The sequence below is a fragment of the Meles meles genome, chromosome 13 (genome assembly GCF_922984935.1).
Source record: "Meles meles chromosome 13, mMelMel3.1 paternal haplotype, whole genome shotgun sequence".
In the NCBI taxonomy this organism is placed as follows: domain Eukaryota; kingdom Metazoa; phylum Chordata; class Mammalia; order Carnivora; family Mustelidae; genus Meles; species Meles meles.
In genome coordinates, this window is record NC_060078.1 from 34,247,063 (window position 1) to 34,274,867 (window position 27,805).

A 27,805-nucleotide genomic window follows, 5' to 3' on the forward strand; every position below is an offset into this window, starting at 1 on the left:
CAAGGTTGATGGGCTTTGTGTAGGAAGGCTGGTGACACCTACTGGTCACCAAGGCCACAGGAACGTAGCAGACAGTGGATGGGGGAGTCTGGGAGGCACAGAACCCAACTGTCTGAGCCACCTGGACTTCACTGGCTCTACCAGTTGCTCCCAGTATGACCTTGAGTGAGTTACTTAACCTCTCTGAACCTCAGTTTCTTTATCTAGAAAATGGGATAAAACAGGGCCTAGATAACAGGACAGGGGTGGGGACCTAAGGGGACCATGCATGAAAAGCACCAGGCAGAGTGCTTGGCCTTTAGCAAGTACTCACTAAGTGTAAACCATTGTCACTATTACTGCTGCCATTCTTCCCTTCAGGTGGCCATTCCTACCCAAGTTGGGGCCCAACTCTCTCCAGTGAGAACAGGGATCCCTCCCTCACAAGAATTCTGACCTCCCCAAATGGCCTAGGATCCTATCTCCAGTCATGCTGGGGTGATCTGAAACTTATTTTTTTTAATGTGTTTACTAGGATGCCTGACCACCTACTGTGTTAGGTGCTTTATATATATCAGAGTTCAGAACTCTGGCTGCTCATTAGAATCACTTTTGAGGAGCTTAACAAAAATCATTATGCCTATCCCATGCCCTAGGGGTTCTGATTTTATTGGTCTGGGGTAGGGGTGTCTGCATCAGGACGTTTGACAAACTGTCCTCTACAGGCAGGGTTGAGAGCCTTTGACATACATGATCTTAATCATCGCCACATTATCTATTAGCGCCACCAGAAAAAGGAGGAAACTGAGGCTGGGAGGGCTGATGAGACTCGCTAGGGGCGTGGCAGGGCTAGGATCCAAACCCAGGGACGGCTCTCCCCACAGCTTCTACGCTCCACAGCCTTTCAGACCTGGAGGCCTGCAAATGCCAGACTTCACCGTTTCGAGGGGTCACGGCTTCCCCTGTGGGTCTCCCAGCAGTGCTGACGAAGCCTAGTCCTAGCACTGGGCAGCTCCAGCCACGCCCAGGACTGTCTCTGGGGGGCTGCCACTGGCCGCAGCCCTCAGGCAGGCCAGGCTCTCGGCCGTCTGGAGGAAAGCCTCCTGCTGCCCAGCTCCACGTCCCCAGGCTATTGCCTCCTGAGAGTTGGCAAGCGCCCAGCATGCACGGCTGGTTAGGGGGCTCTGTGACACCAATGCGCTCGCAGATGCCAAGTTAGGTGGTCCATCCGGCATGCCCATCTCAGCCCGCAAGCATGGGACTCGCCTCCCTGGTGAGCGGGCCTGGCATGCTGGCCCTCCTGGTGGGGTGGCAGGGAGCCGAGACAGGCGGTCGGGGGACTCATGCCACGTACCTTGCCCGGCCAGGCCGGCGGCGCTCGCGGCAGGCGAGGCGGGGGCGGAGCTCTGCCTGCCAACTGAGGGGATACAATCTCTCAGTGCACAGAGCTGCCGCAAAGCCACAGGGGCCAGTCAGCAGCGAGCATGCCCCAGCACGAGGCGCGGGAGCCGCTGGCCACCCACGCACAGCAGGGCCCAGGCGGCGTGGCCAAGCCAGCCGAGCTGGGAGAGCGAAGGCGCCGGGGGCAGGCTGAGGAGCAGGTGCGGCCAGCCCTGCAGCAGTCTGGGGGCCTGAGAGGATGAGGTTCGGTCAGGGTGTAGGGATCACCACAGCTCTAGCACCTGGCCCGTGAGCACCTAGGGGAGGGTCTACAAAGGAAAGTTCGAACTGGGGAGAGGCGGGGTCCTTTCTGAGGCAACCGAGCCCTAGCTCGAGGCTGTGAGGAAAGGGAGCCTCAGCTTCAGATCTGCCCTCTCTAGGGGACCTAAATGACAACGTTATCAGAGAGCCCTTCCCTCTGGCCATATTCCAAACATCTGGGGCCCAGGGAGGGCACATGGCCCTCATGCAGCTAAGTTCACTGCTGGGCCGCAGCTTCCTATCCCTCTCTTAACCCTCCAGTTTCTCGGAGACATGGTATGCTTCCCTTCTTCAAGGCAGGTAGCCAGGACAGACAGTTTTTCTCAGCCTGTACTTCAGTGTTCCGAGGATGAAGATGCCTAAGAAATGAGCCTCCAGAAAGAAAACAAAAGCTGCTGAAGCAATACATTCTAGAAGCCCTAATTCCACGATTAGCCAACCTGCTAGAGTCCAGATTGCACCCCTTATTTGGGGTAGACTCAGGAAACAGCCTAGTTCATGCCTTAAAAAACACACACAGGTGCTCTTCCTTCTCGATTACACCTGTGACACCTCCTTCTAGAGAAGCTTCTAGAGATAGGCTCCGCCCCCACCTGTTCCAGGGTCAGGGCAGCAGAGGGCATCCTATAATGCTTGCAGCACTTTTTCAGTCTCCTCTGACCCAGGGCAAAGTGAGCTCAAAGGCAGACAAGGTCTGGGCAAAAAGGACAGAGGAAGCTTTTTAGGAATGAGTGAAAGTGCTTTGTCCTCACAGAGAGGCCAGTCTCCTGAAACCAGGACACCAGTTTCCTGAAATGGAATGGAGGTGGGGGAGGTTGATGTGGATGGAGGCCATGGGACAGGGCACATGCTCCTGATTTCCCAGTCTAGAAAAGAAGTAGTAGCCTATTATCACATTTCTTCTATTCGGAGATACAACAGATCACCCTTCTAGTTGGGCACAGAAATGCCCTCGAGCGTCCTCTAGAAAGGCTCTCACACTTCTGAGAAAGTAGAAGCTTCCAGTAATTCTGAGGACAAGAAGCCTGATGTGGAACTACAGCTCCATCTCCATTGGAGGCAGCCAAGCTGTGCCCTCCTGCTCTCACTTGTGAGAGTTGAATCCATAACAATAGTCTTCCCCTCATGGATACCCACATAAGAATGAGCTCCAAACCAGGAACACAGGGGATGGACCTGAGGTGGGACACGTCCCTGGCTCACTCGCCAGTCCTGCCCTTCTGGTGCCTGAGGGCTCTTGCTTCGGTTAGAGCTCAGGAAGCCCTACGACTTCTCACTTGTGGTATCCTCGGACCCACGGCCCTTAGGTTACCCTGAACCAGCACAGACAAGCCCCTCAAGCTCAAGGGAGCAACCTTAGCCCAGGGCGGCCGCCATACAATCCTGTCTCCATATCAGTGTAGAAGGAAAGCAAGGGAAGGAATCCTGCTATGAGAATGAGAAGGAGTCTTCAACCAAAACAGTGGGGCTGGAGGGTTGCAGGGCTGGGGAGGCTGGGGGGGGGGGGTGGCAAGGTGGGAAGAGACCTTCTGTCTTCAGTTAAGTTCTGACATTAACCTTTTCCACACAGAAAGCCATTCTGCTTCCCTACTGAGGGCAAACAAGATGGGGGTATGGGGTAGGGTGGGTGGAGTGTCTTGCATCTTAAAAAGAAAGGCCAAGTGATTTACAAATGACTGGCCCCAGCTCCCCCAATTTCTCCGTCAAATTTAAGTAAGTTGCTTTCCCTCCATCCTGCTGCTCTCTCTTTCTTCACTTTTACAGCTAGTATCGCAAAGCACATTACAAGCACAGTCTCTGTAAAAGGTTTAAACATCTGGAAAAATTTCTATTAGTCATCTCCACTTAGACACAGTGAAGTAGAGATCGTCCCAGTAGACAAATTAATGGTGGGTGAGAAGATTCATTACACCTCATCTCTTTCTTTTCCCCAGCCCATTGTCCAATACCCTATCAACTGGCTAAAATCCTAAAGTGCTGAGAGTCTTTAGAGAATTAACGAAAAATCCCCAGGGGCAAGGGAGATGGGAGGCTGGGCAGTTTACTCCTTGGGAGGGTGTAGGGAATAGAATTCATCAATGTGAACCCAAAAGAAGTCCCCCAGAATGTCAAGTTGTAGGACCCAGCAGCAGCAGCCCCCTCAAAACAGGGTCTTCTTCATCTTGGTCACGGTGTTGCCTGAGACACCCAGCACTGGGATGGCAACACCCCATTCTGACCCACTCACCTCAGTAGAATTAAAGTGCACGGCTGGGGAAACATACCTGAGAAGTTTCTGGAGACAAGCATGGTCGTGAGGATGGCACCCTGGGGAAAGAAGAGGGGCCTGTGAATTCAGCTGGACTCTAGAAAAGCAAAAGTTAGGCAGAGGGCAGCTGCTGGCCAGAGCTTCAAGCCCTCAGGTCTTTGGGGCCCCCCCAACGGGTATAACCTTCACAGCTCAGCTCCAGCCACAAAGGGAGCTTTCTCTTGTGCTGGGGTAGGGGGTGGACTGTCAAAGGCTATGGTTTCAGGATGTCGGCAGCCTGGAAAGGCAAGACTCACCTTCAGTTTTCTCCGAGCATTGAACTTGCGCAAGCACTCCACGGTCTCTTGACGATGCATCATGGATGCCACTGTGGATCGTTGCTGGAAGCCAGACAGACAGGCCTGTGAGCCCTCTAGCCGGGCCCCCTGCCCCTCACCCTAGTCCCAGCTCTGACGGCTGTGCGCTCAGCCGCCCCAGAGTTGATCTGAAGGTAAAATGAAGTCATAGATGTGAAAATGCTTTTACAAGAAAAGCACTACCCCAAACTCAAGGTTATTTAAGGACAACAATCCGAACACAAAACACCACGGAGAATTGATGCTAGATGAGGAGGGTGCATGAGACAGCACTCTCCCCTTCCTTGGGAAATGGAAGCTATGGAACATAAGAGAGTAGCCTGTGTGTTGTGATCCCCACGCAGTCACTCCTTCAGCAACTGTATACTGAGCCCCTACTGCGTTCCTGGGCCTCTCCTTAAAAATTTAAAAACTCCCCTGACTCATGACCTTCTCTGTATAATACCATTTCTTTCTCTCTTCCTCCTCATGCCCCCTTCACCTCACTGAAGAAAGGTTTCAGTCTCTCACTCCACTGCGTCTGTCCGTGAAATAATGAAACTGGGCTTCAACTGGTCAGAATCCATGGAATCTTTCCCATCTTTACCAGGGACTCCGTGGCATCTGATTACAGATGTTCCCTTACTGAGACCACCTGTTTCTTAGGGTCTCCTGCTCCTGAACCTCCTTCTGCCACAGAAGTTCTCATTCCCAGCCTCCTTTGCTGGCATCTCTAACTTTGCCTGTCTTTACGTGCTGGTGTTCGGTGGCCATTCCTTCTCTTACTGAAGCAAATATAAGCCCGTAGTGGGAATTCGATCAGTGTACAAACAATCCCATTTATTTCCACACCACCCACACAGAAATGACCGCAACCTGCATTTCCAATTTTAATTTCTTTTCTAATTTCTGGAACCACATTTCTTTCTTTTTTTTTTTTGTCCTCTGATTTTTAAATTTTTTTTATTTTCAGCATAACAGTATTCATTGTTTTTGCACCACACCCAGTGCTCCATGCAGTACGTGCCCTCCCTATTACCCACCACCTGGTTCCTCAACCTCCCACCCCTTCAAAACCCTCTGGTTGTTTTTCAGAGTGGAACCACATTTCTAAGTACCCAACTGACGTCTCCAGCTAGAGGTCCTCAGACACCACCCTGAGTCAAACTAAGATCATCATCCTTTCTCACAAACTGGCTCTTCCTCCGGTTTCCCGGGTCAGTAAATGGCACAATCTTTGCTTATTACCAACTCAAAATCTGGTAGTCCCCATGGGTCCCTTGCTCTCCTTCACTTCCTAAAACCAACTGGTCACTAAATCCTTTTGAGTCTACCTACCAAACATGTCTCAAATTTGTCTACTCCTTGTCATGCCACCCAGGCTATCACTACCCTTAGCTTAGCTCATCCGGTCTTGCTCGGGCGATTACAACAGCTTCCTGAACTCCCTGCCCCAGCCTCCTCTTAAGTTCCATTTTGTACACAGCTTCCAAAGTGACCTTTCTTAGCTGTGTATTTCATGCCCTCTTTCTTTTGTTTTTAATTTATTTTTAAAAAAATTTTTTTTAGATTTTATTTTATTTATTTATTTGTCAGAGAGAGAGCACACAAGCAGGCAGAGTGGCAGGCAGAGGCGGAGAGAGAAGCAGGCTCCCTGCCAAGCAAGGAGCCTGATGTGGGGTTCAATCCCAGGACCCTAGGATCATGACCTGAGCTGAAGGCAGCGGCTTAACGAACTGAGCCACCCAGGCGTCCCTGTTTTTATTTTTTAAAAGATTTTATTTTGGGTGGCTCAGTCAGTTAAGTGTCTGCCTTCGGCTCAGGTCATGATCTCTAGGGTCCTGGGATCGAGCCCCATGCTGGGCTAGGAAGCTCAGTGGGGAGCCTGTTTCTCCCTTTCTCCCTTCACCTCCCCCTGCTTGCTCTCTCTGTCAAGTAAGTAAATAAAATCTTTTAAAAAAAAGACAAGAGAGATTTTATTTTTTTCTAAGCCACCTCGACACCCAGTGTGGGGCTCAAACTTACAACCCTGAGATCAAGAGTTGTATGCTCCACCGCCTGAGCCAGCCAGGCGCCCCTTTGTTCCCTCTTTAAATCCCTTAAATGGTTCCCTATGCTTCCTGAATAAAATCCAAACTCATTAGGCAGAAACATGTATGTCATGGAATCTTTCTGGCTTTGTTCTCTTGCATTTTTGTAGGCGTATCTTCATCTACAACTAAACTACTCAACATTCCTTCAACTTGCCACAATTTCCCATGGCCTTTCACCCTGGCTCATGCTAAGCTCTGCCTGAAGGTTATCATCCTGAGGAACTCCCAGCCAGTTGCCAAGAACCAGGATGGGGTCACCTCCTCCATGCAGCCTTCAGTAATCTCACTGCTCACCAGGTAGCAAGAGTTGCTGTGCACTCGTTAGATTCTTTTATGTACTTCTCACATTGCAGAATGGTTGCCTGTTTGAGTGCCTAGCTCCCCAGGTGATTTTTACCGTCTTTGGGGGAAGGGACCACGCCTCACTCATCTTTCTATCTCCAGGACACAGGCAGTGACTGGTACCAAAGAGGCATTCAGTAAACATGGGAAAGGACAAATACAGAAATGCATCATGGTTGTCAGGAGGCCTAACTGTAGCAGACCCTCTTCTTAGTTTGAAAACAGACACTTCACTTTATAAATTTTACAGAAGTATTTATGAACGATCCACATTGATAGCTGGTTGGGGGGCGGCAATTTTCCTAGGGTGAGTTTTTTTCTTTCGGTCATGAACTTTAAGATGTTCTTTTTAACTGCCCAGAGGCCCCTTTTATTTATTTGTTGGATCTTGGTCACATTTCTGTTACAGTCGTGCGATAGCTGAGATCTGAATATGGACCCTCAACTTGCCAATTCACTTTGGGTTTTGCCAGCTGCTTTCCATCGTCAACTACCCAGAGTCCAAAAGGGTTAACCTAAGCCCTCATTCAAGATCAGAACTAAGTCACACCTAACAAGTGAGTGGGGGGCAAGACAGGTTGAATCTAATGAGGCCACTTGCTTCCTTAAAACCCTCCTGGGCCCCACCCAGTCCCCCTCCCTCTCTGCTGGGTCCCTGCTCAGGGCCCAGAACAGTCATTCCCTGCTTATAGACAGTAGCTTGGAGAGAGTAAGAGGGCACATTGAGGGCTGACATCCCTGAGCCCCTCTACCCCAGGTGAAGACACTTACACAGACCCACGGATGCTTGAGAGCCTGGTCAGCTGTGATGCGCTTTGCAGGGTTTATGGTCAGCATCTGGTTGATCAAGTTCTTGGCTTCAGGAGTCACCGTGTCCCACTCTGGTGATGGGAACTAAGCAGGAAGAGGGAAAGGAGGCATATAACCTTTGTGAGCCTCACACCCTGAAAGGGAGGCTCTGTCTTTATCCCAGCTCCTATAAGCGGGATAGTCTGTGCTAGCTAAACCTGCCCAGCAGAGAACTGGGGAGGCTCTGGGGCATCCCAGCACCTGTATCAACTTAAAGGACTAGGAGAGGAAGACAGAATCATGGTTAGAATGCCAGAATATCCAGTCAGAGCAGGAAGGGGACTCTAACATGTCCTGGTTCAACCCCATCTCCTTACTAGAAGGAAACTGGCTCGACAGTGTGCCCAAGGCCCCACTGCAGTGGAGGGAGCCACGCCATTTCTCGCCCCTATGTTGGCGGCACACCACACTTCTCAGGCCATTCTCTGCAAATAATGGATCAAAGAGTTTTGGTGGGCTTCTCGATTTTACAGCTACCAAGAAAGACAGTGCAAAAGAGTTGTTCCTAGGATAGGGTGTGGCAAGAATTGAGACCTGTATGCCCATCCTTGGGCCCTCAAAGTCCCCTGACACTTCCTGCACCCCACAACACACTAAATATATGCCCCCTCCTGTGGAAACAGCCCGAGCATCAAGAACAAACCAGTCCTTACATCATAGGCCCCGGCCTTGATTTGCTGATATAACTTGTGCTGATCCTCATCCCAGAAGGGAGGGTATCCCACCAGGAGGATATACAGGATAACCCCTATGAGATAGAACAAAGGTCACTGGGGTCAGTCACTGACTCCACTGAGGAACCAAGAAAAGCCACAGAGGGCTCAGCCACCTGGAAAGTCAAGGTCATACCAGAGGTGGAAGTGGCTATCAGCTGATAATGCTGGCCCCTTCTGCTTTGCTTCCCTCCCCATGTCAGTAAGCCACATCAGGGATGTCTTTAGGCATACCCCATCCTCTAGGTGTGGGTCAGTCCCTCTTTAGGAAGGATGCAGCATAGAGCACCTGGGGGGCTCAGTCAGGTAAGCCGCTGCCTTCAGCCCAGATCATGATCCCAGAGTCCTGGGATCCAGCCCCGCATCGGGCTCCTTGCTCAGCGGGGAGCCTGCTTCACCCTCTCCTCCCCATTCGTGCTCAGTCTCTTGCAAATAAATAAATACAATCTTTAAAAAAAAAAAAAAAAAAGGAAGGCTGTAATATAATCCAGGAAATACTTGGGGAGGAGCGTGTGATGAGAACAGACATCCCAGGGGCCCTAGAGTCACTTCACAGACACCAGACACTTGTGGGCCCCCCAAGGAATAGCGATGCCTCTTTCTCACCATCGCTGGAAGTTGAGGGCCCTTAACACCAAAAAGCTGAGAGTGTGGAATGGGCTTACCGCAGGCCCAGATATCCACAGGTTTTCCATAAGGATCTTTCCTCAAGACCTCAGGGGACAAGTAACCTGGGGTTCCAGCAAAACCTGTAGCAGAAGAGAGGGCAGAGGCACACTGAACCTGCTTTTTCTCTTGTTAAAACCACATCAGCAATCTTCCTCCAGGTCCCTCCTCGTTCCTGCTGTTTTGGATATATAAGCTCTCAGCACATGGGTGGCCTGAGAGATGCAGACTGGGTTTCTTGTAGTGCCCAGAATAAAATCGCAGGGCAAGTCCGAGTGCCTACCAGGAACTCCCATTTCTCCCCAGAGGCAGCAAGAATGAGGCTGACACAGCTAGACTCACTGCACTGAGTCACCTAGTCAGGGCCAGGGGACACTCTGTACCCTCCCCCCCTTCTCCAGTCTCTGAGGAGACACAGGCCGTGAAGGGTCTGGCTTCCAGTTCTGAAAGAGGAAAGCAGATCAGGAAGAGGAGGAAGGGCGGGGGCCACATTCCAGGAAGACAGGGTCACTCTTACCAAACCAAGCCTGCTGCTCTCCCTGTACTTCGATGGCTAGGCCAAAATCAGCCAGCTTGACGGCGGCACCCTTGCATTTACTCGCCAGCAGCAGGTTCTCAGGCTGTATAAGGAAGAGAAGACCTTGTGAGGCACCCGCCCTCTGGCCCTGAGGAAGCCTAGTTTGGGTCCCCGCAGTCCCATCACCTGCCACCAGGTGGCGCCTATGCGTCACAAGCAGGAGACAAACGGGGAGCCTGGGTAGTACCTTCAGGTCCCGGTGGACGATGTCATGCTGGTGGATGTGGTTAACACTCTCCAGAATCTGATGTATACAGTGGCTGCAAAAGTACAAGGAGAAGGAATGTCAGTGCAGGGTTAAGCCACTCATCTACGACCACACAATATGGGTGTAAGCATGGAAATCTGGGTTCCAGAGTTACAGGGAATCCCTGAACAACAGCTAAAAGTTTGGGACTCTGGACATCATCTAGTTCAACCTATTGTATAGAAGAAGAAACTGAGGGCCATGCATATTAAGTGGTTTATCCGGGGTCTCCCTCTAGATAATGGCTGAGAACAGACTAGAACAGAGTTCAACATACCTCCTTGGACGGTAAAGGCCCAATACCACCAGTCCATTTCCAAGAGACTGGGGACACTCTGAGCAAAAGATACCATCTAACCCCTTCCTTCTTTTTTCCCCCCTATAGTAACTCTCCTTGGAGAAGAGGCTTGCGGTGGCATCTTAGGAAGGAGAATACAACTATACCTCAGTCATTTCACTGGGGGCACATTCATTTATTTAAACATTTACTGATTACCTCTAGGCACTATGCTTGGGACCACACAGACTCTGAAAATCAGTAAGACCCTGTGCCTGCCATGAAGTTTATCTCTAGTAGAGGAGATAAGACCCAGTACACAGACACCTTTAAGAAACGATGTCCTTAAGAAGGTTCCAAACAGGGCAACTGAGGAGGATTTCTGGTATTTTTGATAGGAAAAGACAAACTAACCTGAGTCACCTACAGCTCCTATTTCTTTCCTTTCCTTTTCCTCTCTTCTCCTTTTCTTCCTTCCTTCCCTCCCTCCCTCTTTCTTTCTTTTCTCAAATAGGCTCCACACCCAACGCGGGGCTTGAACTCAGTATGGGCCTTGAACTCATGACCTCGAGATCAAGAGTCATATGCTCCACTAACTGAGCCAGCCAGGTGCCCTCTCTGCCATTTCTCTAATCAGGCTGCCCACCTTCCTAAACATCTGACCACACTCGCAGTCAGACTCCTGGCAGGGAGCATTAGCGATCCAGAGCAATGGTGAAAACTGGGGGCACATCTGGTAACACCTGGAGACACTGCTGGCCGTCACCATGAAGGTGGAGATGCTGCTGGCATCCAGTGGGTAGAGGCCAGAGACACTTCTAAAACTCGATAATGCACAGGAGGGGCCCTCACGACAAAAAGTCATCTGGCCCCAAATATCCGTAGTGTTGAGGTTGAGGATCACTGGCCTAGAGAACGAGGCCCCCGTTGGCAGGTACTAGCAGGTGTGCGGAGCAGGCTTGTGGAGGGTGCTGGGCTGGTGACCTGGACTTCTGACTCCTCCTCTAAAGTCTGATTCTCCGGCTTTCACAAGAGCCAAGGGGTCTTACGGGGCTCCTGGAGGCTGAGGCTCAGGCCTCCCTTCAGGACACAGCCCATGAGTAGGCCAAAGAGACTTTAAGACTGAGCTGAAGAGGCAAGTCTCCACAGAAATGTATAATTAGAACAGAGCCAGGCTAGCAGGGAGAGCCTTCTGGCCAAAAATGGCAAAAGTGTGAAGTGTCCCAGCAGAGCCAGGCCAAGCCCACTGGTACAGTCACACACCACCCCTCCCTCCCCCTAGCCAGCTCGCCCTCCTCCCCGCGGGGCTCCCAGAGCTATCACCGCCTCCTCCTGCCCCGAAGTCCGGTCCTCCCCTGCTGGCACTGGAATTCATCTCCCCACTTGAGAATTTTTCCTGAGGCTGAAGCATCTGAAGTTGATCAGCAAACACTGGCCTCTCAGAGTTGAGAAATTTGTGAGGAAGCTGTACTCCCCCACTCTCTAGAGGCAGCCAGAGCTGCCACATATGCCAGATAAGCTGCAGGCAGGATGATCAAAACCAGGTTGTATGGACATCACCCTCAGAGAAAACTCGGGGCTGGGGGGAGGAGCCGAGGCAGGAAGGACCGGCCACACAAACACCCCAGAGCTGTGGTGTGGGTGGAATTCTGCCAGGGCTTCCACAGGGGTGGCTGAGGGCTGAGGGATGTGGCCAAGGAATGGTCCTTCAGCCTGAGGAGCCCCACATCAAGGCTGGTCGTGGTGGTCAAGAGACTAAGGGATTCAGGCTGGAATCTCTTTTGAGAAGGTTCCTGGTTCATAGCCCAGAAGTTTACACTCCTTCAGAACGCAAACCACGTTTCTTCCATCTCTGGAACATTCCCAGGGTGCCCTGCACACAGTCAAATTGGTCAGAGGAAAGAAGCAGGAGTAGGAAGCCTTGGGCAGGCTGGCAAGTACACAGCAGTGCAAAGAAAAAGTATTTCTGGGGTGAAGGGGTAAAGGAGGCTTGTAAGTGCTTCACAAAAAAAAAAAAAAAAAAAAAAAAAGGCTCTAACTTCTAACATCACCCATAAAATGCAGCTCAGGTCCAGCTGTATGGAACCTTTGTCCAGAAGGGAGCTCTTCTGATCTACATCCAAAGACTCTTCAAATAGGCCCAATGCCTGCCCCCCGTGAAGTGGCTGAGACTCACAGTGAACTCAAGGGCCCTTGCCTAACCTGGCGTCAGCTTCACTGTAGTACTCTCTGGCCACGATGTCTTCAAACAGCTCCCCGCCAGTCACACTGCAACCGACAGACAGAGAGCGTCAGAGGAGGCAGGTCAGGGGGCCAACCCCAGCATCCAGCAGGCAACAGGTTACACCACGGAACAGCTTTTAAGGAAATCCCAGCTTCACATGCATTCCTTCCAAGAGCCCAGAAAGTGTTCAGTCCTTCAATGACATGGGGCTTCTCCTTGGAGTAACATGGGCCCTCCCTTCCTCCTACACATGTCTCTGCCTATAACCCCCAGATCAGCTAATACTCAGGCAAAGATGAATATACAGGGATCTAAGAGAAAATTATCAACCTACTCAGAAAGTCACAGCTTTATTTGAGACGAATATGAATACTAAGATACACAGCTGCCCAAGAAGGACAGACCTACTCCTGAAGCTGAAGAATAATGAGATCAAGGACACAGAGACCCAATCCCGAAAATACCAGAGAGGCATTTCCAGGAGGTGAAGAGCTACTTTGGAGATATTAAACCACAACCAAAGTGGAGGAGAGACCAAGTGGAGCCCAGTTTATGACTAATAAAAGCCACCTTTAATTTCCCAGCATTTTTAAGGTCATGCGAAGAGCTCTATTCTGTTTCTCCACTAAAGACAACACACCAAGAGACAAGAAAAAAAGCGTCCGCATGAGGTGTGCTGCTGAACAGAAATGCGAGCGCAATGCCCTCCGGGGTCTGGAGCCCTGGGGAGACCATGAGGGAGCAATGCAGTCCCCTCCTCAACCTGACCATTACCAGAGGAAGGTCAAAATCAAATCCTTTCCCTCGGGTAAAGGAGAGGGGCCTCGGCAGAAGCTGAAGACCTAGTTCAGGTCTTTCTCCAAGACTTCATGGTGAGCCAGCTGGAGGGAAAGGCCCCCACACCCTCAGAAAGAGGCACTTACAGGTCAAACACGAGGTAGTGAAACCCTTCTTCAGAAATACTGTCATGGAGGCGCACTGCAAGAGAGGAGATGGGGACAGAGATTAACAGAGAGAAACCTCAGAAACCTACTCCTCTCCTTCTCAGCAACCCCACCCCTGCCCCAGCCTGCCAGCCTCCCTGGATGGTCTTCTGACAGCAGTGAGAAGTGGCAACGTGCCCATCACCACCCCACCCCCAAGGTGAGGTGACATGGCCGCAGAGCAGAGAAACCACCAGACCCCGGGTCCAGTGCTCCGGCTGCCACTTCGGACTGCCTCAGACAGAGGCAAGAGAGAGGTTTGTGGCTAAGAAATAAGACAAAACAGAGAAAAGCAGGAACCTTCCCAGAGGGGCTAGCCCCGGAGAAGGAGGTCCTGGGACCTGCTGTGTGACGGTGTAATTTGGGGCAAGAGTGGGGGTGCCTGAGGGAGGCTGACCATGGAGGGACAGAGGATAAGACGGGAGGGCCCGAGAGCCCTTCCACAGGAATAGATGGCAAACAGGGAATTAAAGGGCAGGAAAGAAGCTGTAAAGGTAGCGTCCAGCAGGAAGGCGTGGGGAGTGAGGCTAATGGATGGTGAGGGTGGGAGGCAACATGCAGACTCAGGCAATGACAACAATCACTGTTTATTCGGTGCTTCTTACATGCCAGGCCTGGGGTTAGGCTCTCTGCAGACACGACTTATTCTACAAGGATTTACTGAGTGCCTGCTGAGCGTCAGATTCCATGCTAGAAGGTGGGATTCAGGAAGGACACAAGGGGTGTCTCTGAGGAGTTTATTTTTCTGGACGACCACCCCGAGAGGAGGATTCCTCCCATTCTACAGATGAGGACAGTGGAGGCTCAGAGACATCGTATCTTACTGAAGGCCAAAGATGCAATAGGTCAAGATGTCAGTCCAGCTCTTTCTGTCTCCAAAGATGGGTCTCCACCACTGCTCCCTCTAAGAAATGTGGTGAAGCCCGCACAGCCAGGCACCAGAGCAAATGGAGCCTGGGAGAGAGACTAACCACGAGCGCAACCACAGCAGCAGCATGGACGGGTCCAGGAGGCCCCGGCACCGAGCAGACTGGGGCAGCTCACCAGCTGCAGGAAAACGCTGGCAAGCAGAATCCCTTCCCACTCCCCGCCTCCAGAGCTCCTGGGCAAAAAACCAACCTAATGTCTTCCAAGGTCTCCTCTTCAAGCTTCTGCCCACAAAGCCACCTCAGGCTTAAATGCCAACCCCTGAGCACCATTCTCATTCAAACACAAGGCGATACTGTCGCAAGGCAGTCCCTGTCTCTTCCCTCACCTGAATTCTCCTGAAAGGGAGCCTCTATTTGACCTTTACGCCAGCCCTAGGCATTTTCAGGATCACCTCACAGAGCACTTTAGGAATGGCCTGACACCAAACCGACCTGCAAAGTTCTCAGATACACGGGAGTCACCATGTCTCTTCCTTGGTGGACGCAGGCTGCCAACCGCCCCACACAACAGGTTCCACTTCTGGTGTCAGACTGTTTCCTCAGGGCTGGGGTGCCTTCCTGCAGCCTCTCCCACCACAGCAACATCACAAAATACAGGCCCTTGGCCATTCCTGCAGCTCTGTGGTTTTCAGCTGACAAAAACGAGGACTTGGGCCTGACAGGGCTGGATAGAGGGCCTAGAGACTGTTGACGCTTCCTACTGCCTGCTTTATTTAATCTGATCTGGTCACTCAACTCTGATTTGGTTGCCCCAAATTCCACCCCCAGCTGTGATTTACCAATGGCATCAAGGGCAGGGGGTACTTCAAAAGCCCTCCTCCTCCAACTGTTCTCTCCGATACTTGGGCGAGCAAGTTCATACTTCTCTAGGCCCCCAGATGACAGAAGGAAGCTACAGTCAAACCCATCCTCCCCTCCCCTCCAATCAACCCAGGCATGCTCAAATGAGCTCCCTCACAGCCTGCCAGCCCCCTCCTCACGTGTGCTTCTCTGGTCTAAGTCGGAGCTGCACACGGGAGTCCTGTTGCAGCTGCTGCTCCCTCGCTTCCAAAAGGACTTTCCATTTAATTAAAAATTTGCTATTAAAAAGCATTAAAGTGTGCAATACAAATAATCCCCTGGAAATCAGCTGTCCCAGAAGCTAAAGACCAGCTTCATTAGGGAGGTGACTAACAGTAGCAGGACGGCAAGCTAACAGTACAGCAGGTAGGATGCTAACAACCACTCCCAGGGGAGTCCTGCCCCCTGGCCTGCCCCCCTCATCCTGCACAGCAGGGCTGATAGTGCTGCAAAAAGTCCAGGTGCCCAGGCCTCTCCCAAGGCAGGAAGGCACGGGCATGTGCCCTTCTCCAGGAAGGCCACACACAGAGCTCAGGTGGGAGGAAGCAGGGCAGGAGAATCAGAAGAGAAGAGCAGCAGCAGAAGGTTAATCCTTCAAGGCCACCCAGCCCAGAGAATGGCTTTGATGTGTGCCCCAGAGCAAGGTACCACTGAGACAAGAAGGGACAGGTGCAAAAGGCCTCACAGCTGAACAAGATACTATCTTTTTTTTTTTTTTTTCGTTTGTAAAGAAAATTAAGAGAACTGAGAACAAGAGAAAAACCTTGACTGTGCCACTCTAAGCGCCTACCCAGCAGCATCTTGATAATAACAACCCAAGTGATCACTACTATTTAGTTGTTTCTAGGTGCTAGACATTGTGCCAAGTGCTTTACCTACATTGTGTTTCTGAGCTCTCACATTACCTCTGTTACCTCCATCTGACAGGAGAGAAGACTGAGGCCCCGAAAGGAACTCATCCCAGGTCATCCCATGTGGCAGAACTGAGACTTGAAGTCAAAACAAACTAACATCAAGATCCTTAACACTGTGGAATTGACTGCAAGGGAGTCCCTTTCTCTGTCCTCTTGGGCAGAGAAACTCCAACCTGTCCCCACTAGCTCTGGCCACTCTGATCTGCTCGACAGTGTCCATGAGGTGCCCTTCCGGAAGCAGGCATGGCTGCACATGCCACGGACTCGGCTGTGAGGAAGAGAAACCTGGCCCCGCTGCCACGGAGCTTCCGGGTCAATGGGGAAGACGAGCGTGAAACCAGCACTTACACAAAGATGCCGCTACGCCCTACTGCGGAAAGGGCTACAAAGCAGAAGTAAAGGATGCTATGGAGGTGTGGAAAAAAAAATAATCTGACACCTAGTCCATTCCACAGTGATTAGACAGCTTGCAGGCCAAGGATGGCCAGGCCAACTCCTCAGACAGAAAGACCTGGAAAAGGGTTAAAAAGCATCTACTGCACTTCAGCAATAAAACTAGCTATTTTTCTTTAAAAAATGTGGAGAGAAAAATGGTCCAAACACCTAAATACCTTAACGTTTCATACCTTCAAGGACTAACAACGCCATAACCCAAATGCTGTGGCTATTTCCAGTTCCAGAAACCACCCAGCAATATGCCACATTTTAACTAGCAAATCTTGGCTCATAAAGCTCTGAGAAAGTGTCAGTGTTAAAAGTGTCTGCAGCAAGAGCACAGTAGAAAGGAGGTCCTGCTTCCCGGGGGGCTGGTGGGGGACCGAGGCTGCCCCCCAGGAGCAGGTGGGCAGGACTGCCTGAGGCACAGTTCTAGGAGAGCCTGGTCAGGGTTCAAGGTGTTCCTCTTCTTTGCCCCTGCTTTTGTTCCACTTCCTGTTAGGCTGAATGGGCTCTAGGTCCGAGGTAAATGGCAGCCTGGCGTAAATGCCCTGTGAACTGAGCTGGGGCTGAGGGTTTAGGGAAGGTCCCTTCCGGGAGCTGCAGTCCTGCTTTTCATCGCCTCTGTTCTTTCCAAGCCGAGGCTTCCTTTGCCCGCTGAACCCTCAAACTCGACGAAGAGGTTAAATATTCTGCTGGAGGTCACAGCAACAGACCAGCCAATCCCACATGCAAACCTGGACAACAGCACAGCAAAGCCACAGACCCTGCTTCCCCACACACGGCCCGCACACCAGCAGTGTGAGCACGCCCTGGAGACCACACTCCGGAGGCCGCTCAGGTCCTCCCCAGACCTACAGAATCAGAACCGGAGCTTCACAGGATCCCTTGGTGATGTCTGAGCACATGAAAGTCTCAGTAGTGCTGCTCTAAATCATCACGCCAGACTGGGATTGAACCTGCTGGGGCAACTCAGCACGAAGGAAGACAGAGTCTATTCATTAGAGGAATTTAAAGCAGGGAGGCAAGCAGATCACAGGCAGAACATGCTCCATTCAGACTGGAGACAGGACGACTGCCGGCTCCTCCTCTCCACTCCACACCTCTGGCCACCCTCCCCAAGTTGTTTGAGGTTCTGCAGCACGCTTCCTAACTGCCAAGCTTTGTTTTTTTTCCCATCAATAAACTATTTTTTTTGAGCAGTTTAGGGTTCACAGCAAAACTGAGCAGGAAGTCCAAAAAGCATGCACATACCACTTGCCCCCCAACCCATGCACGGGCTCCCTACCTCCGGCACCCCCACCAGACCAGCACGTTTGTTACAATCAATGAACCTACACTACACATCGCTGTCACCCAGACTCTGCAGTTTACGTGAGCGTTCGCTCTTCCAGCAGCTTTTTAACTTCTGGGATAGAATATTGATTAGGGAAGAAAACTGGGGCTGCCTGGCTCCTGGCACCAAATATCCTCCTGAGTTCAAGTGCCTCTGAATCTGACTATAGCCAGAAGGGGACCGTGTGCTCTCTGTTCTCAGCTTCCTCAACTCTGCGCCCCTCTTGGGCTGGTCCGCTTGTATCCCTGCAGGATGGAGTTAAAGAGGCTGGCGCCAAAAGGGCCATGGCTCTGAGGGACAGGGCAGCGAAGAGAGTGGAAGAATAGTGAATTCGGGCACAGAACGGCCTCCTCTCTGCCACAAGCCAGATTGGGAGCCATAGCAACCTCAGCCTCCCAGATCCAGCGCCCCACCACATCTCCAGGAGCCCCGGTTCCCACCGGAAGCCACAGAGCCTGGCCGGCCAGCTCTCCCAGGACACAGTCCTGACTCCCCCTTCGCTCTCACTGCTCTTGACCCCAGAATGAGGCCTCAGACCGACATCCCTCAGGATCTGGGAGCAGCTGTGAAATGAAGCACAGTTCTCGGCAATCAGATGCTGATGAACGGAGTGTGCCTGGCTTGGATCTCTTGGGCCCCCTAAAAGGCAGATGGCTGGGGTAGACGGTCCCCCAACGGCTGGGTCCCTGGGTCCGGCAAGGGGCAGGTGATAAAAAGGAAAGAGATACCAAACCAAGTGAGGTCTAAAAGGTCAAAAGTATGTATTTAATTTCTAGGAAGGCATAATAAGAAGGGTACGACTGTTTTCACCTAGAATCCCATTTCTGTCCTTCCCGATCACTTCTCCACCGTCTTCACCTTACCCCAATCCTTCTAGAGATGCCTCTGGTTACCCATATGTTCTTTCTTCCTGTTCTGAAGCTTCCAGGTTAGAGGTCACAAGCTCAAAAGCCTCCAGGTAGGTAGTGCAAACGTGAGTTAATGGGGAGTTAGCAAAGGACGGTTGGCCGGCAGACTACAGGCACAGCCGCTGCCCAGCCTGAGCCGATTATGGCTGCACATAGAGGCAGGCTCAGCAGAGCCCCGATGTCTGATTCGCAAGACTGGGAAACAGAATTTTTGTCCCCAAAACGCGAAATCTCATTTTTAAATACTGGCAAATAATAAAATATTTTTAGACCGCTGAGCCGGCCAAACAAAACACACCCAAATTTGCGACTGCTGCTCTAGGCGTTCCTCTCATTGTCTCTCTCCTACCCAGGGTGACACGTTGGTCCCCACCGTGCTGTTTGCAGGTGAGCGTCTGACTTTGGAGCTCACCCAGGGAGCTCCAGTAGCTTTCATCCCGGGCTCCGTCGGCTGAGCGGTGTTGGCTCAGTGGGACACACCGCACCAGCAGAGCTGAGCCCTGGCTATGCCAGTCTGCTTCGGGTATAATCCAAGCTGCTACCTGCGATCTGTAAAGCCCTGCATGGTTGGCATTCTGGTACCTCAGAGCTGCTCCTCTCCCCTTGGTCTAGAGTACAACCTCAGGCCTCCCACGTAAGAGCTCATGTTAAGCTTCCCAGCCTGAGGTCTGGGAGACCAAAGCAGGCAGCCTCCGGGGCACTGTGGGAGCCCCGATATTTAGGCCATGCCTGAGGAGCAAGGAACACGTGTTGTCCTTTGTGATGACTCAGGGCTTTCAGGGAGAAACCTAGGAGATGCTCCCTGCCCTGCCTCAAGTCAAGACTGGGGTTTCTGCTCAGACACTGCAGCCAGCCCGGTCCCCACTGCAAGAAGCACCAAATCAGGGCCAACACTTTTGGCAAAGACTATTTCAGCTGAACAATGTAAAACTGAGCCGGAGTGGGTTGTGGCAGGCAAACCTCCTCAGGCTTTAGAACAACCAACAATGTGCTCTTGTCCCCCAAGTCAGGGTGGGAGCAGGGAGAAATCCTCTTAATTTTTTCTCCTTCCCCATGAGAGTGGCTCCTGCCATCCCTTCTCCAGAGAAGCCAGGCGGGTGGGCAGCTTGCTTTCCTGGCTCTGGGGAATACAAACGGGAGCACCATGGAAACCCCCAGAGTGTGCACGACACCGTAACAGGAACAAAACTCTTTCAAGTCCAGAAACAAAATCCGGACCCTTTTATGATGGCTGTGGAAGGCCCCTGGTGAGAGATGCTGGCAGGCTACTAGCCCGGAGCCTCACACGCTGTGGACCCTGGACCTCAGCCCAAAGACGGAAGGAGAAGAGGAAAAAACCTATTCCAGCACCTCCCATCCTGAATGGCACTGGACGAATGGAGACCCTCAGGTGTCTAGAGCAGAAGGCTCCAGAATTCTGAGCAAGACACAACTACTCTCCCACTTAGACAAAAAAAAGTTATACCAGGCAAAGGTCCAGGGTCAGAACTGGTTTCAGACATCAAAGCAGTGGATCTCTGTTCTCCCTCCCCTCTACCAGATGCCCAAGAAATACCCCAAGTGAAGGTGCTTACCAATGTTTGGATGTTTCAAAAGTCGGCATATCCGGGCCTCACGTTCTAGTTTCTGGTGATCTAAAAGCAGAAGAGAGAAGACAAAAGCCATCAGCCATCTGTTCTGTTTGTGGCCACCTGGCTACTCATAGTCCTTCAATTATTGGGCACCAACTATGCACTTTTTACTAATTTGCCAAATTAATGGAGCAAGTCACAGCAATCTCAGAGACAGGTATTATGACTTTTTTCAAATGAGGAAATGCTCTAGGAAAGTCCCTCAAGTTAGTGAGAGGCAGAGTCAGAACCTGAATCCAGGTCTTCCACTATAACTCCAGTACTCTTTTCACTACAGCAGGGATTTCACTGGGCCAGGGCGTCCTGAATCTCTTTCTTGATAGAGGTGATACTAATAACCAAATTTTACTGAGCACCCACTACATGACCAGGCACTATGCTAGGAATTGTGCAAATTATCCTCTGATTTGGTCTTCAGAGTATCCCTGAAACACAATGATGCTGACAACCAAGATAATGATGAGGATGATAATGATTTGACAAAATGATAAGCAGAGCTAACATTTCTCGAGAGCTTACTTCTATATCAGGGAGAAACATCTTTTAATTTATTCTCATCACCACTCTACGAGGCTGGTGCTATTATGATGCCCACTTTACAGTCATCCTGCTTCTCCCCAGGATCCTGCTGGCCACAGCCTGCTGTGGGCGCTCGCCTCTTGGCATTCAGGCACTGGGGTTACTCTGTTCCGGTGAAAGGACCAGAATCCAGGAATCCCCCAGTGCAAACAAGCTGCCTTGGTCAATTCCTTCCACAGGAAGGCAGAGCTCCAGCAAGCAGAAAGAGAGGACGCTACTCCTCAAAGCAGCACGGCCTAGCAGCCCTTCCTCTCTGACCTGTTGGAATCCTGCCCAACAATCCCCTCCTTGACAAAGTCTTCCCTGTTCCTGCCGGCAGGTGTGACCTCTCCTCTCTCTGAGCATCCCCCCATCCGCCACAGCATGTCTTCGAATTGTCACATCATAGAGTATGTCCAGTATCTTTTGGTCACAAGCTCTTCAAAGGGTGGGACCTTTCTGAGTGCTGCTTCCTAGAGGTCTTGCCACAACAGGGGCTTTGTATCGGTCTATCAATAACACCAATCGTACTAACAAGCGTCGTCTACTGAGGATTCACTACATGCCAGGAAGACACATGGGTGATCTTACTTGATCATCCTCACCGAGACCCTGTGAAGCAAAGGATCTGATGACCTCCATTATATGGCAAATGAGGAAACTGAGGCTTAACAAGTTGAAGTAACCCACCCAAGGTCCCAGGCAGTGGATGTAGGCAGTCTGAGCCTGGAGCCCTTTCTCCATCACTGTGCTAGGATGACAGGACAGAATGAGAGCAACTGGTAATGACTCTGGGCTTTGGGAGGCATTTCTCTAGGTCTAGGCAAGTGCCTTCATAGCCACACCTGCCAGGCACTTCCAGCCTCCCGTGGTAGGGGTTCTTTCCACCCTACCTCCAGCTCAACAGCAAAGAGCCTCTGCAGAGCTCCCCATGACCCCCACAACCATCCTACCAAGTAGGTGCCATGGCGGTCACCATTTCACAGATAAGAAAACTGAAGCCCACAGAAGTTAAATAACTTGTGTGAGGTCCTACAGAGGGAAACAGCAAGAACTGGGATTCAAACCCAGGCCTGGCAAAATAATGCAGTCTGAGATAACGCAGGGAATAGACCAAAAGGAATTCATACTTGTTGTTTCACCAATCACCCCCAGTTTTGTACTAAACTTTCCCTCTAGCAACAGCTCTGCTTTGTGGAAGAAGGAGGTGGGGACAGGCAGAGATTAGTTCCTGCTGCCCAGCTAATCCGTCCCAGCTGCCCAAAGATCTGGGTCAGGCCCTCCTTTCCATCCTCAGGTTTGGCATTACCACCAACCAGGATGCAGCCAGAGAACCACGGGTAGACCCCACATTCCCACACCACCTGGGATCCATCATTCCTGGGGATCTTCAGACCCTGGGGTTGAGGAAGTAGGGCTAACCCTGCCCAGTGGCAGAGGTTTTGCTTCTTCCAGATCTGGCTGGGAAGATGTCAAGTTACCCACCTTTCTCCCAGCTCCTGGACCCAGGATGGAAGTACCAAGCTAGGGAGCCCCAAAGCTTCCACCCTCTGACCACTCACCTCACCGCCCTCTGACCCAAAACTCTTGGGCTTAGCTGCCCAGGCAGGTGCAGAACAGTATCTTGCAATGCGGAGGTGGCTGCTGAGGGGAAGGCCCGGAAGATTAATGTTTATCTCCTCCCTTAAGTCTCTTACTGGCTAATGGTTGCAGGCCCACAAGAGCAACAGCACTAAAAATAAGGGTGCTCTGGCTTCACCAGTGACTCAGAGCCAGGAGAGGAGAGACACAGGCTCATACTTCCAGCTCCTCGAAGGAGCTGCCCGGTGCCCAGAGGGTCCTTGTCAGCCACTTATTTCAACCCTGTCTCCAAGGAGCCGAGTCCCCATTTCTTCTCTGAATCCCAGGCTGGTCTTGGCGCGGGTCCTTAGCTGTACTCCATCCATGAACACACAGTTTTGGAGTCAGACAGCCCCAGGGTGAGTCTGAGCAGGCCTATGACAGGTGAGTTATTAAATCCATCTGACCCTTCTTCATTCTTTCAAAAAAAAAAAAAAAAAAAAAACACTGTTCTAAATGCTATGGCTACAGCACTGAACAAAACAAGACAAAAATCCCTGCCTTCATGGGGGTGATATTCCAGCAGGGCTGGGTTGGGGGAGGGACAGACGAGAAGAAGGGGATGGGACATGAAATGTGGCAAGTGCAATGTGGGAAAATAAAGCAGGGAAGAGGAATGGCACACATTTAAATAGGACGGTCACGGAAAGCTTCAGCAAGGAAATGACGTTTGATTGGGGCCTGAAGGAGGTGACAAAAGGAGCCAGGCACGTATCTTGGGAAAGAGTTTCCTCGCTTTGAAAACGGAGGCGGTGTTCTCTGCAGATTAAATGCGGTAATTGGGTAAATGCTCAGTGCAGTGCCTGGCACCCAGGGAGAATCTGAGCCGTGGCTATTGCCAGAGACACACAGCGAGTCGGACCGAGCCTCCCGCAGCCTGGGCGGCCAGAGTCCCCAGCACACCAGCAGAGCCTTCTGCCTTGGCTCGCTGCAGCCATCCCGAGTGTGGAGATATTCCTGCTTGTTTTGGTTGGGGCCCACCTTGGGGAAAGGTTAGCAACGGGGGCTTCTCGAGAGAGGACAGCTTAGAAGTGCCACTGCCTGCAGGATCCCTCTTCCTCAGCCTCACGCTTGGTGGCTGTGGCATCCTGTCTTCCAGAAGCTCCGGTCAACAGGCCATGTGGTTTCTGCCTCCCATCCTCTCCTCGCGTCCTTACACTGCGCCCCAGGCTCCCTGCTGTCGTCTCCAGCCCCTTTCCCCCACATACCTCCTGTCCTGGAGTCCCCTCCAGGACTGGGCCGTCTGGGAAAAAAAGCAGAGGGCTTCTCCCCAGCAGCAGAGTGGTATTTCAGGAACAAATATGGTTTGTAGAGTATCTTTCCCAATGGCAAGGGCTGTCCCAGCTAAAGCACAGCATCACAGGCCCAAAAAGGGTGAAGCCACTGAACTGAGTCAGTCCACAGTGGCCACGCCAGGGCTTGTCTGGGCATCCTGAGGGGATAACACACCAGCTGGTGCTTTTGCCCCAAAGATGGCCTTCTCCCTCAAGACACCCCTCTTTCCACAAACCCCAGAGCTCGCTCTTTCTAGGCCTTCCCAGGCTGATCCTCTTCCCACCCACCTTTCAGCTGGGCTATTCCCCGCCCCCTCACGTGGCCCAGCCCCCCTTTCCTGTTTGACAAGAGCCACTTCCCGCTTTTGCACAGGGCCACTTCCTGCCCGCCTGTGTGCTACTGCCATGGAGAGACCCACCCCTGCCGACCTTCAGGCAAGCTCCAACCACATCTCTCTGCAAGGTTTTCCCCCTCAACAGCAGAGGTAGCAACAGGAGCAGAAAGCAGAAGTGGCCGTTATCAGGGACCTGCTCAGGCCTTCCCCAACAGCCCACCCGGCGTAGAGCCAGGCCCAAGAAACAAGCATCCCTGGAGGCCTTGCCTCTCCTGCCTTTGGCCCCAGCACTTTGAGCCTTGGTCCAGGCCAAGTACCCATCACAGGAAGAGCGGCAAGGAGTGACCAGGTAATCGGTACCAAGGGAGGCAGATGAGGAAGCAGTGAGGAGATGGCATGTGGCAAAGGGGAGGCAGGGTTCTAGAACGACCTCTCCCCTAAATCCAAACCAGAAGCCTACTCCAGATGTACTTGCCTTCCCCCCAACAGGACAGGGGGCCAGGGAAGGCTGGCCGTTGATCTCCAAGGCCCTGCAGGGACATGACAGTTTTAGTGACATTTCTCTAAAACCACAAATGCCAGCACTAGCTTCACTTAAGAGCCTTCTGCCACCTAAACACAGCACCCTCTGTGATGGGAAAGAACACACAGCCCTATGCTGGCTATGAGGACCCTCCCCAAGTTCCAATCCCAATGACACCTTGACTTTTCAAAGGGTATTGCAAGGGTCTGTGCCTGCGGTCCCGATGAATGATGAGAAGATTCCTACAGCTTCCTACAGCCCAATTTCAGATGCTCCACGTGGAGCATCTCCTCTTGCTGCCCTCCTGAGTGCCCTCCTCCTCCTTGCCAAGTGGCAGAGGCCTCCGTTTGGCCTCCGGGGCCTCACTCTCAGGAGAAGGAACAAGGGCATCACAGGGATTTGGTGTTGTAGTCCACATTTCCAGCTGCTTATAAACAGCCCCTGGCCTTGGGCACGGACCAGTGGGAATCCCAGGCCACCATCCCATTGACCTCACCCTGACACTGCAATGCCACATCCCTTCCTCTTTGAGTCTCACTCCAAAGGTGCAAAGAGTCTCCAATTAAGAGCAAAGTCCACCCATCATGTCCACGTGACCCCGGAATTCCTTCACACTCACAGACCCGGGACCAGCCGCTGTGTGCTGTGAGGTCAGTGGTATGGGGCCCAAAACGAGCTCGCATGAACCCCCAAGGCTCTGTCTCTGAAGCTGGCATCCTCCCTTTCTCCTCAGTCCTCACTCAAGCAACTCTCACCAGGTGACACAGAGACTCAAGCCCCACTGTGGCCTCTGTCTCTGAAGAGAAGCTTTAACTAAGAAGGGAGAGGAGAGAGGCACTAAGAAGTGCCCCACAGTGAAAGTCTCCCAAACCAGCCTGGATGGAGAAAATCCCTGTGGGGTCACTTGCAAGCTCCAAGAAGGCAGCGTTCTGCCTCTGGACACTCTGGGTTCTCTCCAGGCCAGAACAGGGTCAGCAGCTTGGTTCTCCATGCCCACGGCAGGGATCTGGGTGCCTGCAGCCTTTGCCCACTGTTTTGGTGACATTTCCTTCATGGTAACCAGCCCCAAGTAAAACATCCCAGGAAGCAGCCCCTAAAAATAGCTCCTCCCAGGGCAGCAGCAAGCGGGGGGGAGGGGAAAGAGGGAGGAGAAAAGAGGGGAGCAGATGGGAAGCTGCTGCTGCTGTTGCTGATAGGACCCAGGAAGTAGAGATGGTGTTGGGGGGTAGGGGGAGTGGCTGGAAATACCCCCACCACAGAGGGGTCTATACCCAGAGAGGTGGGTACAGATGAGAGTGGGGCCTCAGCCAGCAAAAGAGAGGATTTGCTCCACCAGGCTTTAGCTCTCTGGGCCTAGCTGGAGGTGTGGGGATGAGAGAGCAGCATGTATCACAGGAACAAAATGCCCAGAATCTGTGTTTTCAAGGGAGGAGCCATGGGGTAGGTGAAGACCATACTGCGGGAGGATTCCGGGGTCTGAGCCCTGGCAAAATCACTGGCATACCTACAGCTCAAAGTAAACAGACCAATCTTTTGTGCCTTGGTTTCCCCCACTGGCCCTGGGGCAGATCCTGGCTACAGGCAGATGACAAAAGGCCTCTGCCGAGAGGCACTCAAGAGGTGCAAAGGCCCATCTCTTCCTGTCATCACCCTTTTGGCACCCATGGGATCAGGGCCCTGCTGGCCTGCCAAGGCTGTCCAGAGAGCAAGCACAGAGCTGGGGGGCAGGAGCCTGTCCTACCCACTCCTCCCCTTCCCTGTCTCCAGCCTCAGCAGAGAATGGGGTCAGCCACTCACCTCTAGGGTTTCAGCAGAGCCTCAAAGCTTAGAGCACAGCTTCTGACAAGAGACCAGGGTAAACAGCCAGGAGAGAGCAAGGATGGGGCCACCTTCCAACCGCCATCCCCACTCCATGAGGCCAGCACCCAAAGTTGCTCTGGGAAGGTGGGTGGAATGGCAGGGTGACAGGCCAGTGTTGTACGAACTAAGTCACATCGCTCACAGCGTGACTGAATGACAAGACGAACCCAGCAGAAGCCTTTGGCACAGAGAAGGGTCCTTCAGGCTGCTTTCTCATCCTCTTAGGGGGATAAGTCAGTGGAAACTCAGTCATTTATATACAGGATGCCCATTTCTCTGTCAACAGAAACTGACTGGCCTGTTATCCTCAGGAGGAAAGCACAGTTTTGCATTCAGCCTCCTTAAATGCTTCCTCAAGTAGCAGAGTCCCGGCGTTCCAGCGCTGCACGGATTGCTCTTCCCTCCCCCACCCCCCCCCCCGCCACCCCAGCCCTGCACTGCTGCTTCACCCTCCCCTCCCAGCCTCCCCTCGCTTCACCCGGATCCTTAACAGGAAAGTCTCACTTGGAGATACCACAGGGGACACAAATGTCATGGGGGCTACTCAGGCCAACACTAAGGGGGTGGGGACTTACAGCTGGCACCACCCAGGGGGATCTGATTTCAGTCCCCAGGGCCAGCTGGACCCAGAAAGGGACAGCCTTTGCCCTTCTGGTGGCCAACATGCCACAACCTTAGCCACTCAGCCTGCTACAGCCTTGGACACAGGCTGACACCCCAGTCTGGGGGCTCAGAAGAAGGCCCCTAATCTCAGAAAAACCCATGGGCACAGATGGCCACATACTGGCAGAGATGCCACCTGGAGAAGGCTGGGCCAAGTTTTGTCTGGGAAATCTCAGAGAACATGACAAGAGCGACTGGTGGTGCGTTTGCTGATTTCAGGCGGCATTTCCTAAAGCGTCGCTGGGGGACCCTGTGTATGAAATTCACTAGGGCCCTTGTTTAAACTATAGATTCTGGGGTCCAACCCCAGGCCCCTGTGGATAGAACCCAAGAATCTGTATTTTTTAACCAGTACCCAGGTGATCCTTATGCACACTAAAATTGAAAATTGCTGCTGAGAGGAAGTCCCAACATTGCCCTATAAGGTCATTACTGACAGGGAGGAAAGAATCATAAGCTACACTGTGTTGCTATGTCTCCCACCTGCCATATATGCCCCAAGCACAGGTCTTTAACCTCATGTGTCCTATCCAACAGCCATGTCAGGCCTATGCCAGGTTCCGTGGATCAGAAAGGGGGAACCCAAGCCAGCACCAGGGTATAAGGGTTCCTAAAACTTGGCTCTGAGTTTCATGAGAGCCAAAGCCAAGAAGTAACCATGACTAGTTACATAGTCCTCTGAATCCATTCATTCGACATGTATAAGCTAGGTATGTGTTAGGTACTTTGCTGGGCACTGGCCACA

The 27,805-nt window shown here is 52.1% G+C and overlaps 1 protein-coding gene across 33 annotated transcripts in view; it reads right to left on the reverse strand.

Annotated features, from left to right (window-relative positions):
* CAMK2G (calcium/calmodulin dependent protein kinase II gamma) overlaps positions 1 to 27,805 on the reverse strand; it is a 53,631-nt gene that overhangs the window by 20,827 nt on the left and 4,999 nt on the right. For 17 of the 33 annotated variants that reach the window (XM_046026497.1, XM_046026496.1, XM_046026487.1 and 14 more), the window contains exons 3-12: positions 20,171 to 20,230; positions 13,175 to 13,229; positions 12,230 to 12,295; positions 9,691 to 9,763; positions 9,444 to 9,546; positions 8,926 to 9,009; positions 8,201 to 8,295; positions 7,470 to 7,592; positions 4,225 to 4,308; positions 3,945 to 3,987 (exon numbers count right to left, since the gene is read on the reverse strand). In XM_046026497.1, coding sequence (XP_045882453.1) covers positions 3,945 to 3,987; positions 4,225 to 4,308; positions 7,470 to 7,592; positions 8,201 to 8,295; positions 8,926 to 9,009; positions 9,444 to 9,546; positions 9,691 to 9,763; positions 12,230 to 12,295; positions 13,175 to 13,229; positions 20,171 to 20,230 — 786 coding nt within the window. Of the gene's footprint in view, positions 1 to 1,333; positions 1,397 to 3,944; positions 3,988 to 4,224; positions 4,309 to 7,469; positions 7,593 to 8,200; positions 8,296 to 8,925; positions 9,010 to 9,443; positions 9,547 to 9,690; positions 9,764 to 12,229; positions 12,296 to 13,174; positions 13,230 to 20,170; positions 20,231 to 27,805 lie in introns of all 33 variants that reach the window. The other 16 variants (XM_046026469.1, XM_046026480.1, XM_046026485.1 and 13 more) reach the window with 1 other exon arrangement.